At 39.0% G+C, this 13,229-nt stretch overlaps 1 protein-coding gene across 1 annotated transcript in view; it reads left to right on the plus strand.

Moving 5' to 3' along the window:
* COL9A1 (collagen type IX alpha 1 chain) overlaps positions 1–11,274 on the plus strand; it is a 67,537-nt gene extending 56,263 nt beyond the window's left edge. The window contains exons 33-38 of the mRNA XM_050314428.1: positions 1,364–1,396; positions 3,623–3,769; positions 4,997–5,051; positions 6,779–6,967; positions 9,382–9,459; positions 10,701–11,274. Coding sequence (XP_050170385.1) covers positions 1,364–1,396; positions 3,623–3,769; positions 4,997–5,051; positions 6,779–6,967; positions 9,382–9,459; positions 10,701–10,885 — 687 coding nt within the window. The 3' untranslated portion in view covers positions 10,886–11,274. The remainder of the gene's footprint in view (positions 1–1,363; positions 1,397–3,622; positions 3,770–4,996; positions 5,052–6,778; positions 6,968–9,381; positions 9,460–10,700) is intronic.
* Positions 11,275–13,229: the final 1,955 nt, after the last annotated feature.

Raw genomic sequence — 13,229 nt, forward strand, 5'->3', positions numbered from 1 at the left:
ACAGGAGCAGAGGTAATAAATATCCTTAATAACTCAAACTTGAGGGAAATATTCTGTACTGACTTTCTCTTTGGAAATAAGATTTGCAACTGGCTGTTAGGGAAAGGGAGAATGGTCTGGGAAAAGGCTGTGGCACTGTGATATTGCTGGAGGGATAGATATATATGTGTGTGTGTATATATATCATATTAGAATGGTGTGTTGTGAATTTACATGGGTAGTGCCTGTGGGTAGAGAGGGTTTGTTTTCCTCCACAAAGAGAAATGCACTAGTCCAGTGGCTCCTGTGGGGCCCCATCCAGCAAAACCAGAACTTGATCTTTCTAAAGGAAGTAAAAAGTTCCCTATTTAAAAAATGGTAGCCAGGTTATGTGCTGGAAATGAGCATTTTTTTCCTTAAACTTTGTAATTCTGAAAACCTTTTAATTAAGAGCCCTAGTTAGCTAGATGTCCTAGGTGAGCTAGTAATTGAGCTTTGCAATCACTGTACAGATCACAGGAAGCAATGCTATGGGTTGTCTAAGTGTGTTGCTAGCTAGTCTGGTTTTAAACTGATAACAGTTGCTATTTCTATTTCATTTATGTCATATTCATTAACAGGCAAAGGGACCTTTGTAACCTTTAGAAACCAGTTATTTCACCAATGGATTTAGGAACGGGGAAAACACAGTTTTTGGGAATCTCTCAAAGAGTAATTCCTTTTCTTTGGTGTTTTCATATTAATCAATTTCCTAAGCGATTACAATATTTTGAAACCTTTTCTTCTGTGATTCAGAGGGAAAACTAAAACCTCCAGAACAGTGGGACTGCTGTTCTCAGTCAGCGATAGAGGGATCTTGGTGGTGTTCAGATGAGGAGAAAAGTTGCTGGGAATAGCAACTTCTAGGGATTTGATTTCTTCACAGCACATTAGGTAGACACGTGCCAGGTTTCTGTTGCAGTTTTGTCAGGGCTAGCACAACACTAGTATCCATAACTCTATCAAACTATAAAATCCTGATTAAATAATGCTTCCTCTAAAGGTTTACAAGCAATATGCTATCTAAGCTCGTCCTGTTCTGTAGCTGTGGGTTGGGAGGTTAGAGCCATGTATCTATGTCCAAGATAAGCAATACAAACCCAATTATAACAAACATGATTTCTCATTTGCACCTTAATAAAATGCTTTTGAGAAAGACATTTTGCAAAAAATCCCTGAAATGCAAGTTTTATTTTTAAAGAAATTGTAATTAATTTGTGGTGCAATTTTGCATAAATAAACTAAATATGTGAACATTTTTTATAGTGAAAAAAATTTACTACATTTGTAATGTCTATGGTAATGGAGACTCTCTTCTCACATAGTTTGTCTTATTTTTGCTTAGGGTGACATGGGATTACCAGGAGCAAAGGGAGCTGTAAGTATGATGAATAGCATTGTTACAGAAATATAGAGAATTGGGGTCAGATAGGTGGTTTTCTGATTTAAGAAAAAAATAATGCAAATAACAAGCTGAGCTCTTTATCACAACTAAATTGAGTGAGTTTCAACAGCTTTTCTTCTATTTAAATTTTGAATACAGTCAATATTAAAATGAATTTGCTTTGGAAGGGAATTAATTTCCTGAATTCCAAATCCACAAAAGAGCAGCATCATTCAGCAGCAGTTTTCTGGCCAACAAATACAATTTTTTAAGAAAATGAATACACTCTTTCTACAGTCGGTGTTGTATAGAGAGGAGGCTCAGTGCAGTGACTGCATGCAGCCTGTAATATTTACACTGTAAAAAAGCTGGCAGGAGGATTGTGAGGTCTGTGAAATCAGAAGTATTTGTGGCCCAGATTCCTCTTTTTTTTTTTTTTTTTTAATTTTTTTTTTAATGGCAAAATGATAACTTTGATGTGGAAGGTGAGCAGAAGCTTGTATGTCACATAAGAAAAATAATTGAGAGCTGGACTCATTCTTTTGTTTCAGGATTACTGAAGAATGGGATTGTTACATTATCTGATAGTATGGGCTGTGATACTAAAACACCAACAGTTCTCCCCACAGGGAACTGAGACTGATCATAACAAAAAAGTTCTGTGTTCTTAGTGGTCTGGGCAACTTTGGGGTTAAGCAAGTGAAAGCTAAAGAGTGTTTACTGCCCACCAAGATCCTACAAGAAGGACATGAAGAAGAGATAGAGGAGAAATCCATAATTTTATCCACCTGGATTTTTAAAATCCTTGTCTTGATGATACCCTAGAGTGCTTATCCTAGTGAGTATCTACACAGGAATTAGTAATTCATCAGGCAGCCTGATAATTCACCAGGCTGGGGAAGAAAGGAATGATGGTTTCCTGGTTGTACAGTCCATAAAGGCAATTTTCTTGCCTTCTTGATACAGCTTTTGAAGCATGTTTTTTGGGTTTCTTTCTAACGGAGACAGCAGTCAGTTGACTGAGATGCAGCACAGATGGAACCGAAATGGCTCCATCTTGTGGATTTAGCTGATACCACGGTTGAGTAATTTAATTTCCTCTTTAGCATCTTTTTCAGAGGGTATTGCATTTCCCCTCCATCCCCCCAACCCCCTAGTAGATTTTGGAAGTTGTGAGTGTATAGAATTTTATTTGCTGCTTGTTTTAGGTTTTGTGGGTTTGTTTGTTTGTTTTGGAGTTTTGTTTGGTTTTGTTTGTTTTCCCCTTAGTTAATACTACTATTGATTAATACTAGTAAATGAATGTATATTGAAAGTAAGTGTGGTGCTTTGACCCTGGCTGGACACCGTCTACCCACCAAGGCCACTGTATCACCCCCTTCCTCAGTTCATAAGGGGAGAGAAAATATAACAAAAGGCTTGTGGGTCAAGGTAATGGCAAGGAGAGATCACTCACCAGTTATTGTCATGGACAAAAGAGACTTGACCTGGGGAAATTAACTGAATTTATTACAAATTGAAATCAGAGTAGGATAATGGGAAGTAAAACAAATCTTAAAAACACATTCTGCCCACCCCTTCCTCCTTCCCAGGCTTAAATTTATTCCTAAATAAAGGCTCATTGCATTCGTTCAGGCAGTTTGTCAACATCAGTTTGTGTGAGGATGTTCTTTCCCCTCTGCCAGCAAACTCAAGCGTAGGCATTGAACTAGCTCTGGCACTGGCAGATAAAACAAGGCAAAAATGTGTGTTCCCAAACAGCCTGGGGCTAGATGGTAGAGGCTCATACTGTGGTACTCTATACAAAAGGGCATGAAAGGTATTTGGAGCAAGCAGGGAACTGGAATTTTTGTAACTTAAGCACCACTTAATGTGTAGAAATGTTGCATGTTGACATGCATGAGGGCAGAAGTAGGAACCAAGTTACTAGAGTTCTGTTCTTTGACAAAATATCCATCTTGACCATGTCAGTGTTAATGCTGATTTGACAGAATATATTATTTTTCAACTTCACCCCTTTGGCTGATGAATACAGACCTCTTATGAATCACCCAACCCCTGACTCCAGCAACTTATCTAAAAAGAAGTTGTTCAACAACTGTACATTCCAGCACTCATTGTTTTGCATTTGTGAATAGCTCCTGTCACCATTTTGATATGTCAGAATGATTCTAACACTAGTATGGCAGTTCCATTGAAATTCCACTCTTTCCTTGTCAGGTTGGTAATCCTGGAGACCCTGGTTCCCGTGGGCCTGAGGGAAGTCGTGGACTGCCTGGCATGGAAGGGCCCCGAGGCTCCCCTGGACCACGAGGCTTGCAGGGTGAACAGGGTGCCCCAGGTCTGCCTGGCAGTGAAGGTCCAGCTGTAAGTACTGTTCTCATGTAACTGGTATCTTTTGAACGCTTGCCTGTCACTCACATCACTCCCTGTTTTGCATCAGGAGATGTGTTCGCATGCAAAACTGAAATGCCACATCATCTCTCATCAAACACATCTGTACACCAGAGAACTCTTAGGGTTGTATACAGATGGGTGCTTGGGTCCTCAGCTTTCAGTTCAGCTCTGTTTTCTTATGCCTGCCCCACCCCCATAGTGTGCATAAAACAGTGTTTGACACAAGGGTGTCTCATTCACAGTATTTACCTTGCTGGTCAAATTGACATCAGCTGGAATAGTTGCACTTGTAGGAACTGGAACATCAATGACAGGTGGATTGATTTTGGTTGGCAGAGAGTTGAATTTCTTCATAGTGACTTATGCTTTGGAGTTGTACTGAAAATAGTCTTTACAGCACACTGAAGGGAATAGGACAAGGGGTCATGGCTTCAAAGCAAAAGCATAGATTCAGGTTAGATATTAGGAAGAAATTTTTCATTGTAAGAACAGTGAGGTACTAACAGGTTGCCCAGAGAAGTTGTGGATGCCCCATCCCTGCAACTGTTCAAGGCCAGGTTGAATGGGGCCCTGAGCAGGGGATGATGGATGGGGTTGGAATGAGATGATTTCAAAGGTTCCTTCCAACCCAAGCCATTCTGTGATGCTTTAGTTACTCCCAAGCAATGTTTACATGGCATCAAAGCCTTTTTGTTTCTTAAACTGTCCTGCCAGTGAGAATGCAGGACAGTTTGGAAGTGCACAGAAAATTGGGAGGGCACACAGCCAGGACAGCTGACCCCAACTGACCAAAAGGATATCCCGTATCTTATGGCATCATGCTCAGCAATAAATTCGGGAGAAAGTTGGTGGGAGGTGATGTACAATTGCTTTAATTTGTATTACTTGTCTTTCTTAGATTTTATTTTCTTCTCCTTCTTTATTCCCTTCTTCTTCCAACACCTTCTCCTTCATCTTACTCTCTATTTATTAAACCTTTTTTTCTCAGCACATGGGTTTTCTCACTTTTACTGTACCAATTCTCTCCCCCATCCCACTGGCGTGGGAGCAGTGTGTGAATGACTGTGTGGTTCTTAGTTGCTGACTGGGCTTAAACCATGACATCTGACCAACACTTTTTTGCATCAGGCACACTTATAAATTGTATACTGTGACATCAACTGTTTTTTAAAATCTGTTATTTTTTTTAAATCCTAGGGAAAAGAGCCCACCGATCAGCACATTAAGCAGGTTTGCATGAGAGTCATGCAAGGTAAATATGCTAAAAAGTATTGCATGTTTCTGGTGCATTTAATTGTAATAATCTATTGCTGTGGAGGCAACCACGATTTTCCCACTCTTATCCAGAATAAATTGCATGGCCTCAGCAGGGGACCTAGCTGAAAATCTTCCCAGGTGTCAATGTAGGCACAGTATGAGAAAGTCCCTTATTTATATATACTTTGTCGCCTCATTGAACTATCTGTTGATTCCATACTATTGCATACATGCATTTTGTATACAAATTGCTTGCTGCGTTTATGCACATAAAAGTACACAGCCTCACTGAAAGATTTTTAGCATTTTGTACTCATACTCTACTAGATTGCAGCAAACAAACTATGTGAAAAATAGGTAAAAAAAAGTGGAGTCCAGAGAGAGGCTTTCTGAAGATAACATACCATAAAATTAAAGCAATAGGCAGATGCTCAAAATCCTAATTATATTTGCTGAGTTCGTGACACACAGAGAAATCTGAAGCTTTTCTAATACAGTTGGGTGTATGGGATTTACTGTGTTTAAAAATTTATGCTGTCGTGTAGGCACAAAAGAAACTTTTCAGTACTTGCTCTTGAAGATGCCCTTTGGGATATTATGCCATTGTAATGTTAAGAGTTTACCAGAGTGAAATTGCTGCTCATGATTCAAAAACTCTCAGTAGTCATCACTGTTCTTGATACTGCCGAACAGGGTATTTCTTAAAAGGTTTTGTATAAATAGGATAAAAAAGCCTTTTAAAGTGGTCTCTTGAAAGACACAGTAATATTGAGGAGGATTATAGTGAAATCACATTTGGTGCTTGAATTTATTCATAACCATCAGAATTAGCAGTGAAGACACTGGTACAGGCAAAATCTAGACAATGTTTTCATTGTACCCCTCTTGAGAGCCGCTATAATTGTCAATGCTGTTGTTAAAAAAAAAAAAGAGATAAATAAAGGACTAGAATTCAATCCAAGAGAGTCCTTGGAACCTTGTTAGCTAAAAGACAACTGTAAGTGAAGTTCAGCTCCTCAGGCTTTGACACAGACAGCTATGCCAAGGCTTCCTTGTATATCTGCTGGCTGTAATTCCTATTTAATTTAGATCCTATCCCACGTGAGCCCTGTCCCTCACCACCTTAATATTTCTTGGTTGTGGACACAAAATAACTTGTGGACACAAAAAGTCTTTCCAAGTTATGCAGACTTTAAAGCAAATGTCATGCAGAGTTGTGTGAGGCTGTATCCAGAGTAAGTTATTTCTAAGGCATGCTTGGAAGATGAATTTGAAGTCTAAACCAGAAACACTAAGGAGAGGACTGCTTTTATGCTGTTAGAGCAGTGGCCTGAAAGGGGGAGAAGCAAAAGGAAACAGCCAGCATAGACCATTCCTTGGAATGGGAAGCTGATTCTGTGCCTAATTAAGAGCAAAGGTCCTGCTGATTTACCTTAAGAAAAGTTTAACATAAAGTGTGCAATTATTTATCAAACCTGAGCTCCTGAGCACCAGTTTGAGGGTTTCTTTCCTCTGAAAAAGAAGGCCTGCACTTACTAGGCAACATATGTGACTGTGCTCATACTTTCTCCTTCTTGCAAAAATGGATCTTGTCAGGATTAACATGTAGTAATGAAGAGAGATATTTACTCTTTTAAGAACCTACATTCTTCTTCAGCGATCATAGGAATCTCTTCATTCAGATCCACTTACTCCTTAACTCTGTCTCCCTGTTCATTGCAGAACAACTAGCTCAGCTGGCAGCCAGTCTTAGGAGGCCGGAATTTGGTGCTCCAGGTCTTCCTGGCCGACCAGGGCCACCAGGTGCTCCAGGACCTGCTGGTGAAAACGGCTTCCCAGGACAGCTTGGCCCCCGTGGCCTGCCTGGCCTTAAAGGTCCCCCTGGTGAGATTGGTCGTAAAGGTCCTAAAGGTAAGAAATGCTGTAACTGGCTTTCACTTGTTGACTGCTTCAGTTTTTTATGTTGATTCCCCCCCTCCCCCCTGCCTTTCCTTGGATTACAGGTTGTGGATGTAGATTATACACATGTGAAGTCCAAAAAGACCCTGAATTAGGAATGTAAACTGTTTGCTGTAACTGTTGTGTCAGTTACTGCAGAGATTTAATCCACTGTCTTGGATTTAGCAAGACTTGTTTAGAAATCTGGCTTTTAGCAGATGAAAAACAGAAACCTCAAAAATCCATAAGAGAGAGAATTGATATTAGGACTTTGAATTTGCAGCTTACTTCTGGTTCAGGACAGATGGTTGTATTTTCTCACATTGTGTAAGTGATTTGATGACAAAAATCAGATGTGACTCCAGCAGTGATTCTCTCCTCTACTTGGCCTGGTGGTTGACCTCACTTCTGCAGGACTTGTGGTCCTAAAAGCCCATGTAAGTGGTCAGATTCAATCACTCAGTGAATTAATCTACTTTTCTAAGTGCACCCAGTTTATCACATTAAAAGTGACTGATAACTATCTGCCTTTTATTTGGGTTTAAGTCTTGAACTGTTTAAAGTCATTGCACCAGGTACCAGAATCTATCGATTCTTTGGAAAGGACAAATCCATAATAAAATTGACTTGCCTTATGCTTTACAAAAAAATCTTTGATCAAAGTTAATCTCTTCTGTTCATGACTGAGAGGTTCTGTTTTCCTCTGAAGGATTATACAGTAGAATTTTCTGCATTCTTATGACCACTATGAATGTATTAGTTTCTATTCAGCAGTGATTTCAATCTGTTTCTTGAAGGAGGTTTTATTTAAAAATTGTATTTCTGCAAAAAGCTAGTCTGTTGCTGGATTAGAGTGTTTACTTTTGATTCAAGATTTATTTGAAAGTAAAATTGGGAAAACCTTTGAGAGAAAGAATAGAATACAAATGAAGCAAATCTTAATGACATCATTAATGAAGCTTTGTTACTGTTTTCATTTAATGAAATGCTATCTGCAGAAGAAACAAAGTAGAGATACAAAGGTGATGGGGTGTATTGAATGTTATTCAACACTGTGTTATTATTGAAAAAAAATAAATTTACAGAGCATAAAAAAAACCCAAACAAGCAAGATGCTTTGTTTTCTATTTTAACTGTTATAAAATTCCAAAGTTCCCTTTCAGTAAATATTGAAATACAAGAGAAGTGAATGCTTTCATATGCAAAAGCTATTATAATGCTACATGGCAGCCAACATGAAAAATCTCAGTGCTTCACTCCAAGTTCCTGGTAGTTACCAGAGTTCCACAGTGGTCACAGAGATGAACTGACTTTCCCCATTCATGTGGGAATTTGTCTGAGATTGGAGTGAGGGAAAAAGGTACGTTGGACTTTGTGATAAAAGGGAAAAGAAGGATGTTGAGAGTGCTTTAGAAGGTCACAATAAAGAGGAGATGGAAACACAGCAAAGTGTAACCATGAGACACAGCAGAAGATACAAAGGTACAGTGATTTTACCGAAGAGTCTAGAGTCTAGGCAAGCCACAAACTCAGCAATCTATTCTGTCTTTCTTCCCTGCAGTACCAGATGGTATGGAAACATAAAATAAAAGGTCACTCAAATATTATTAGGCATAAACTTGTGACTTTTGACTTGCAGAAAAAAAAAAAAAAGGAAAAATAATCAATGTAAGATATTCACAATTGGGAATATACATAATTTTATGGAATAGATATATTGAACAGAATTTTGAGTTTACAACACATCAGAAAAACTTCCCCTTACTGTTGATTGCGGATTGGAGCAAGATACGGGTTTGAAGAAAAGCTTACTGCCCACCAAAGAAAAGTCTCCATAATACTATTATATTACTATCATTATATTGTTATATTACTATTAGATGAGAATAAATTTCTTTCATAAAGGTAAAACAATGTCTTATGTGGATGTCAGCAGAATACTGTAATCTGTACAGCCAGCTTCCCTTCTCTTCACTGGCCATCTCAAGGACCAGCACCTGAGAATTCACTTCTTATCTGAGTTCACATGGCCTTGCAGAGGCCAGTAACCTCACTCTGTATTCCAAAAGACCTGTGTAGTCCTGTGAGTTTGGTTTATTCCTGTTCTATAGGCTGTGACATATCTCCTGTGGTACTTACTGTCCTACTCCATGTGTTTTTTTCCCCCTCCAAGATGTCTGCTTCTGAGTATGACTCAAATGGGAGAAAAAACCCAATCAAATCCCAAACATTCAACAAGGACCTGTGTCAGGATGTCATTCAAGTCTGCTAAGAATATATATATCCAGCTGAATTCTCTGCTTATTAACTGTTCACCTCTGAAAGGGAATTTACTGAAAATGATACTCCAGGCAGGCTATAACTAATATTTCATGAATTTGCTTTAGGTGAACCAGGAGAAAGAGGAGAAAGAGGCTTTCCAGGCAGAGGACTGAAAGGTTATCCTGGACCAAGAGGTCTTCCAGGTAAATATAAGAGGGTTAGGGTAAAGAGGAAGAGATGTAGTAATAATTTACTCAGAACTGATACTTCAAGCTGCCTTGAAAAGATAAAAGGTGTCCATTAAACAATAAGCTTCCAAATCACAGTGCTTCATAATTTTTACTTCATAGGTAATGATTCAGTCAAAAATCAGAATTAAAAACTCTTGAACTAAAATGCTACCACCTCATTTATCTCAGTGTAGAAAGCTTAGGAAAGATGTAAAGAAATACTTAAAAAAAAAAGGGGCAATTACATACAAATAAATAAAAATTGCCTCTTTTAATATAAATATATATTTTATATAGATTACCTACACATATAATTATATATAAAAAATGAAAAAAAGCCACAACCCTCAGATTATCTCACTGGCAAGCACAGCAGTCTTCAAAATCTCCACTCATAATCTAGGATATTATTTTTGTGGTTAATTAATTGCCATGTTAAATAATAGGGCTCCATGTGAGGTTCTTGCTGATGGATGCAGCACAGCTGGCCTCTAGTGGCCTGGGAATGAACATAAACATGTTATTTCCATCAGCATCCTTATGGCATGTTTCTGTCTTTATACATAGACAGAAACAACCTAAATTTCTTCTCTTCCTGAAAAAAGGAAAAAAAAATTACTATATACTGATTCCAAGGATATCTGTGTAAGTCAGAATTGTCCTTCTGTAGAAATCTATTATTAAAAGAGGCTTACTGAAATTACTTGCATTTCATTTCTCCACTGAAGATTTAGAAGCAAAAAGTGACTAGTGCTTTGCAGTTCCAAACTATGCATCTATTTCCCCAACCATCTCAGTGGTTGGGGAAATAGAAGTATAGTTTGGAACTGCTAAGAAAAAAAATAAAATTCTTGGTATGTCTTTTTCCAGAGCACTAACAAAACTCTGTAGTAGGAAGTAGCACCTACCCCGTCACAGGCATCAGCAGCAGGGTTGGCTGCAGTGCTGCAATCAGTTATACTGCAGAGCTTTGTATAGCAGGAGAACTGCACCAGTACAACTGGAGAGCACTGGGACTAGTATTTCATTGCTGTAGTGGGGTAATTGCAGCCTGGGTGTCAGAGGAAAACTGTGCCTCCCAGTCGGCACCCCTCCCCGAGAGCAGTGAAAAGCTGTCTTCATGCAGCTTTTGAGAACAGGATGTTCAGTAAAGCTACATGTACACTGAGCTTGTTGTTTGCTGCCAATGTTTAGACCTGCATCTGCTTTTCCAGGTGAACCAGGCAAAGCCAGCTACGGCAGGGAAGGCCGTGATGGTGAGAGAGGTCCCCCTGGGGTGGCCGGTCAGCCTGGGGTTCCTGGTCCCCCTGGCCCTCCCGGCCCTCCTGGGTACTGCGAGCCAGCATCCTGCAGAGTGCAGGCTGGACAGAGAGTGGGTAAGAACATGAAAGGGCCGTGAGTGGGAAACGCAAGTGCCACCACGTGTCAGCATCAATTTACTTCTTGCACAGACAGCTGAGAAAAAAATAAGGAATGAAGGAGAAATGCAAACGTGGACAAAGCCTTTCAACCAAGGTTTCAGTAAGGTATTTTTAACACAGTGGTTGTACATTCTTTCAAAAGGTTTACTTAGCAACACAAGCTGCAGCAATGGTGCTTACAGAAATACACAGGTGATACCTTCTGGCTCTTTCTCCTTTTGAGGAGGATAAAAAGCAGTTGTCTATTTTTATTTTTGATTTTGTTTAATAAAGGGTTTCTGTGATTTTTCCTCCTCCCCTTCTTAATTCCTAAGTATGATGTACAGTGAAATAAGACTTCAGACATCAAATAAAAAAAGGACAGTTTATTTACTGCAGTTGTAGCTATTCTTTTATACTTCTCTTTTATACTTATACCCTTCATGCACAGTCATTTCATTGTATGTAAGTGTTGTCCAGGATATGCTAAACCTCCTTCAGCTCTTCAATTCAATTGCAGAAACACATTTGGGAGACTTTTCTTATGAAAACCTGCCACCCCTGGCACCTTTTATGCTGTCAATCTCTGTAAAGGTGTGATCACTGGGTTCTTATGAATAACCCATGTGGAATAACCTCTTCATTTTTGACTCCAATTTGTGTTGCATTTTGTAATTTCATAGGAAGCCTATTTCAGCTATTTCTATGTGAAATTAAATAAAAGGCTAGTAGCCACTGTCAAGGGAATTTTTAGTCCCAGAAATATATGTTTTATAGTCAAGATTACAGATTTTGAAGTAACATCTGTGGTTGTACAAAACCCCAAATAAATAATGTTTTAATCTCCTGTATCTTTTTTTAATGTCTGGTCACATTCAGTACTGATTAACAGAGCAACCAGAAGGCAGCAATTAGATGTCCTAAGTTGCCTTTTTTTAAGATACTCAGTTTTTAGAGGAAAATGTGCAATGTGGATATTCTGTTGCTCTCTGTATAAATTAAACTATTTGTCATTTTGACTTTACCTCTCTGAAGTTTATTCTCTCTCCAAGACAACAATGAAATCATCCTACGATGTTTCCTTTCATTTCACTATCAGCCATCCAAATTTTCAAATACAAACTTTGGCACACTTGCTTTAAGCACTGATTTTTTAGCTAGCCCCTAATTGTCTGGTTATGTTCCAAACATAACTTGACTTGTTTGTCACATGACAACAGAGAGAAAGAACACAATCCCTGGAGCTCTGCATTTTGGATGTAACATAAGGGGAAAGGTACTGGTATAATATATACAGCAAAATGAATTATTGGAAAAAAGAGTAGTTAAACCTTCCCCAAACCAAACCTGATGCTCTGGCTGCATCTAGGAACCACTTCTCTGGCACCTCATGAGTTGACAGAAAGTGCCTACACAGAGATCACTTGGGACACAAATGTCTGATTCATCTGCCTCCTAAAATAAAGTATATTTGAGACTTTTCAGAATTAGTTAAATGGGATTAATTCTGATAATGTTGTTGCCTAAAGATTGGGAGCAAAAAAATCACCAAGTTTAGTAGAGATAAGCTATAGAGCAGGTCTTTAATGAAGGCCTTCTAGTGCAAGGAGTACAAGAAGGCCCACGCCCTGTGTCCAGGGGTTCCACAATTTATTGTGGAATTAAACTATTCCTCCCCCCTGGATCTGTCCCCCTGGCACGCCTCTCTGGAATTGAGTTGGGGGTTCCAAGACCCCTTTCTTCCTCATCTTCCTCTTCTTCACGGCACATAATGTCTTTGAAGCTTCTCCAAGGTTCCGAGCTTGAAGGTTGCTTTGACTATGATGGTGTCTTGTTCAGGGCTGGGGTGCGAATGTTCTTAAACAGAATGTGTTTATTATAGTCCTACCTTGACAGGAGCCTAAACAAGCCTAAAGAATTTTGAAGATCCAATATGAAATAGGGGAACAGGGTTTGGTGATTGTTAACTACTATTCTAAAGTGTGACAGACTATACAGCTACATTAAAATCTCCAAAAAGCTCAAAATCCTAAAAATCCTGAGGCATCAGTGTCTTTCTGTCCCTTGTATAGCCCAGTATTTTAGACTAAATATAAAAGAGGTCAAATCTTTACAAGTCTTAACTACAACTGGCTATTGTACTCTGTTTAGTTCCACAGAAGCAGCACTGGGTGAGATTTCAGGGAAAAGATGGGGGAAGAAAATAGGCATAAACAAATATGTCATCCTGCCCTGAGACTCAGGGCAAAGCTTGGGACAGTACAGCTTTCCTGCACCTCCAGTTTGGCCAAACTCTCTCATAGCCAACATACCCTTATTAATAAATACCTCAAGAAGTCACCA

Source organism: Myiozetetes cayanensis, unplaced genomic scaffold, assembly GCF_022539395.1.
Source record: "Myiozetetes cayanensis isolate MyiCay16 unplaced genomic scaffold, myiCay2020 scf2-11, whole genome shotgun sequence".
NCBI lineage: Eukaryota > Metazoa > Chordata > Aves > Passeriformes > Tyrannidae > Myiozetetes > Myiozetetes cayanensis.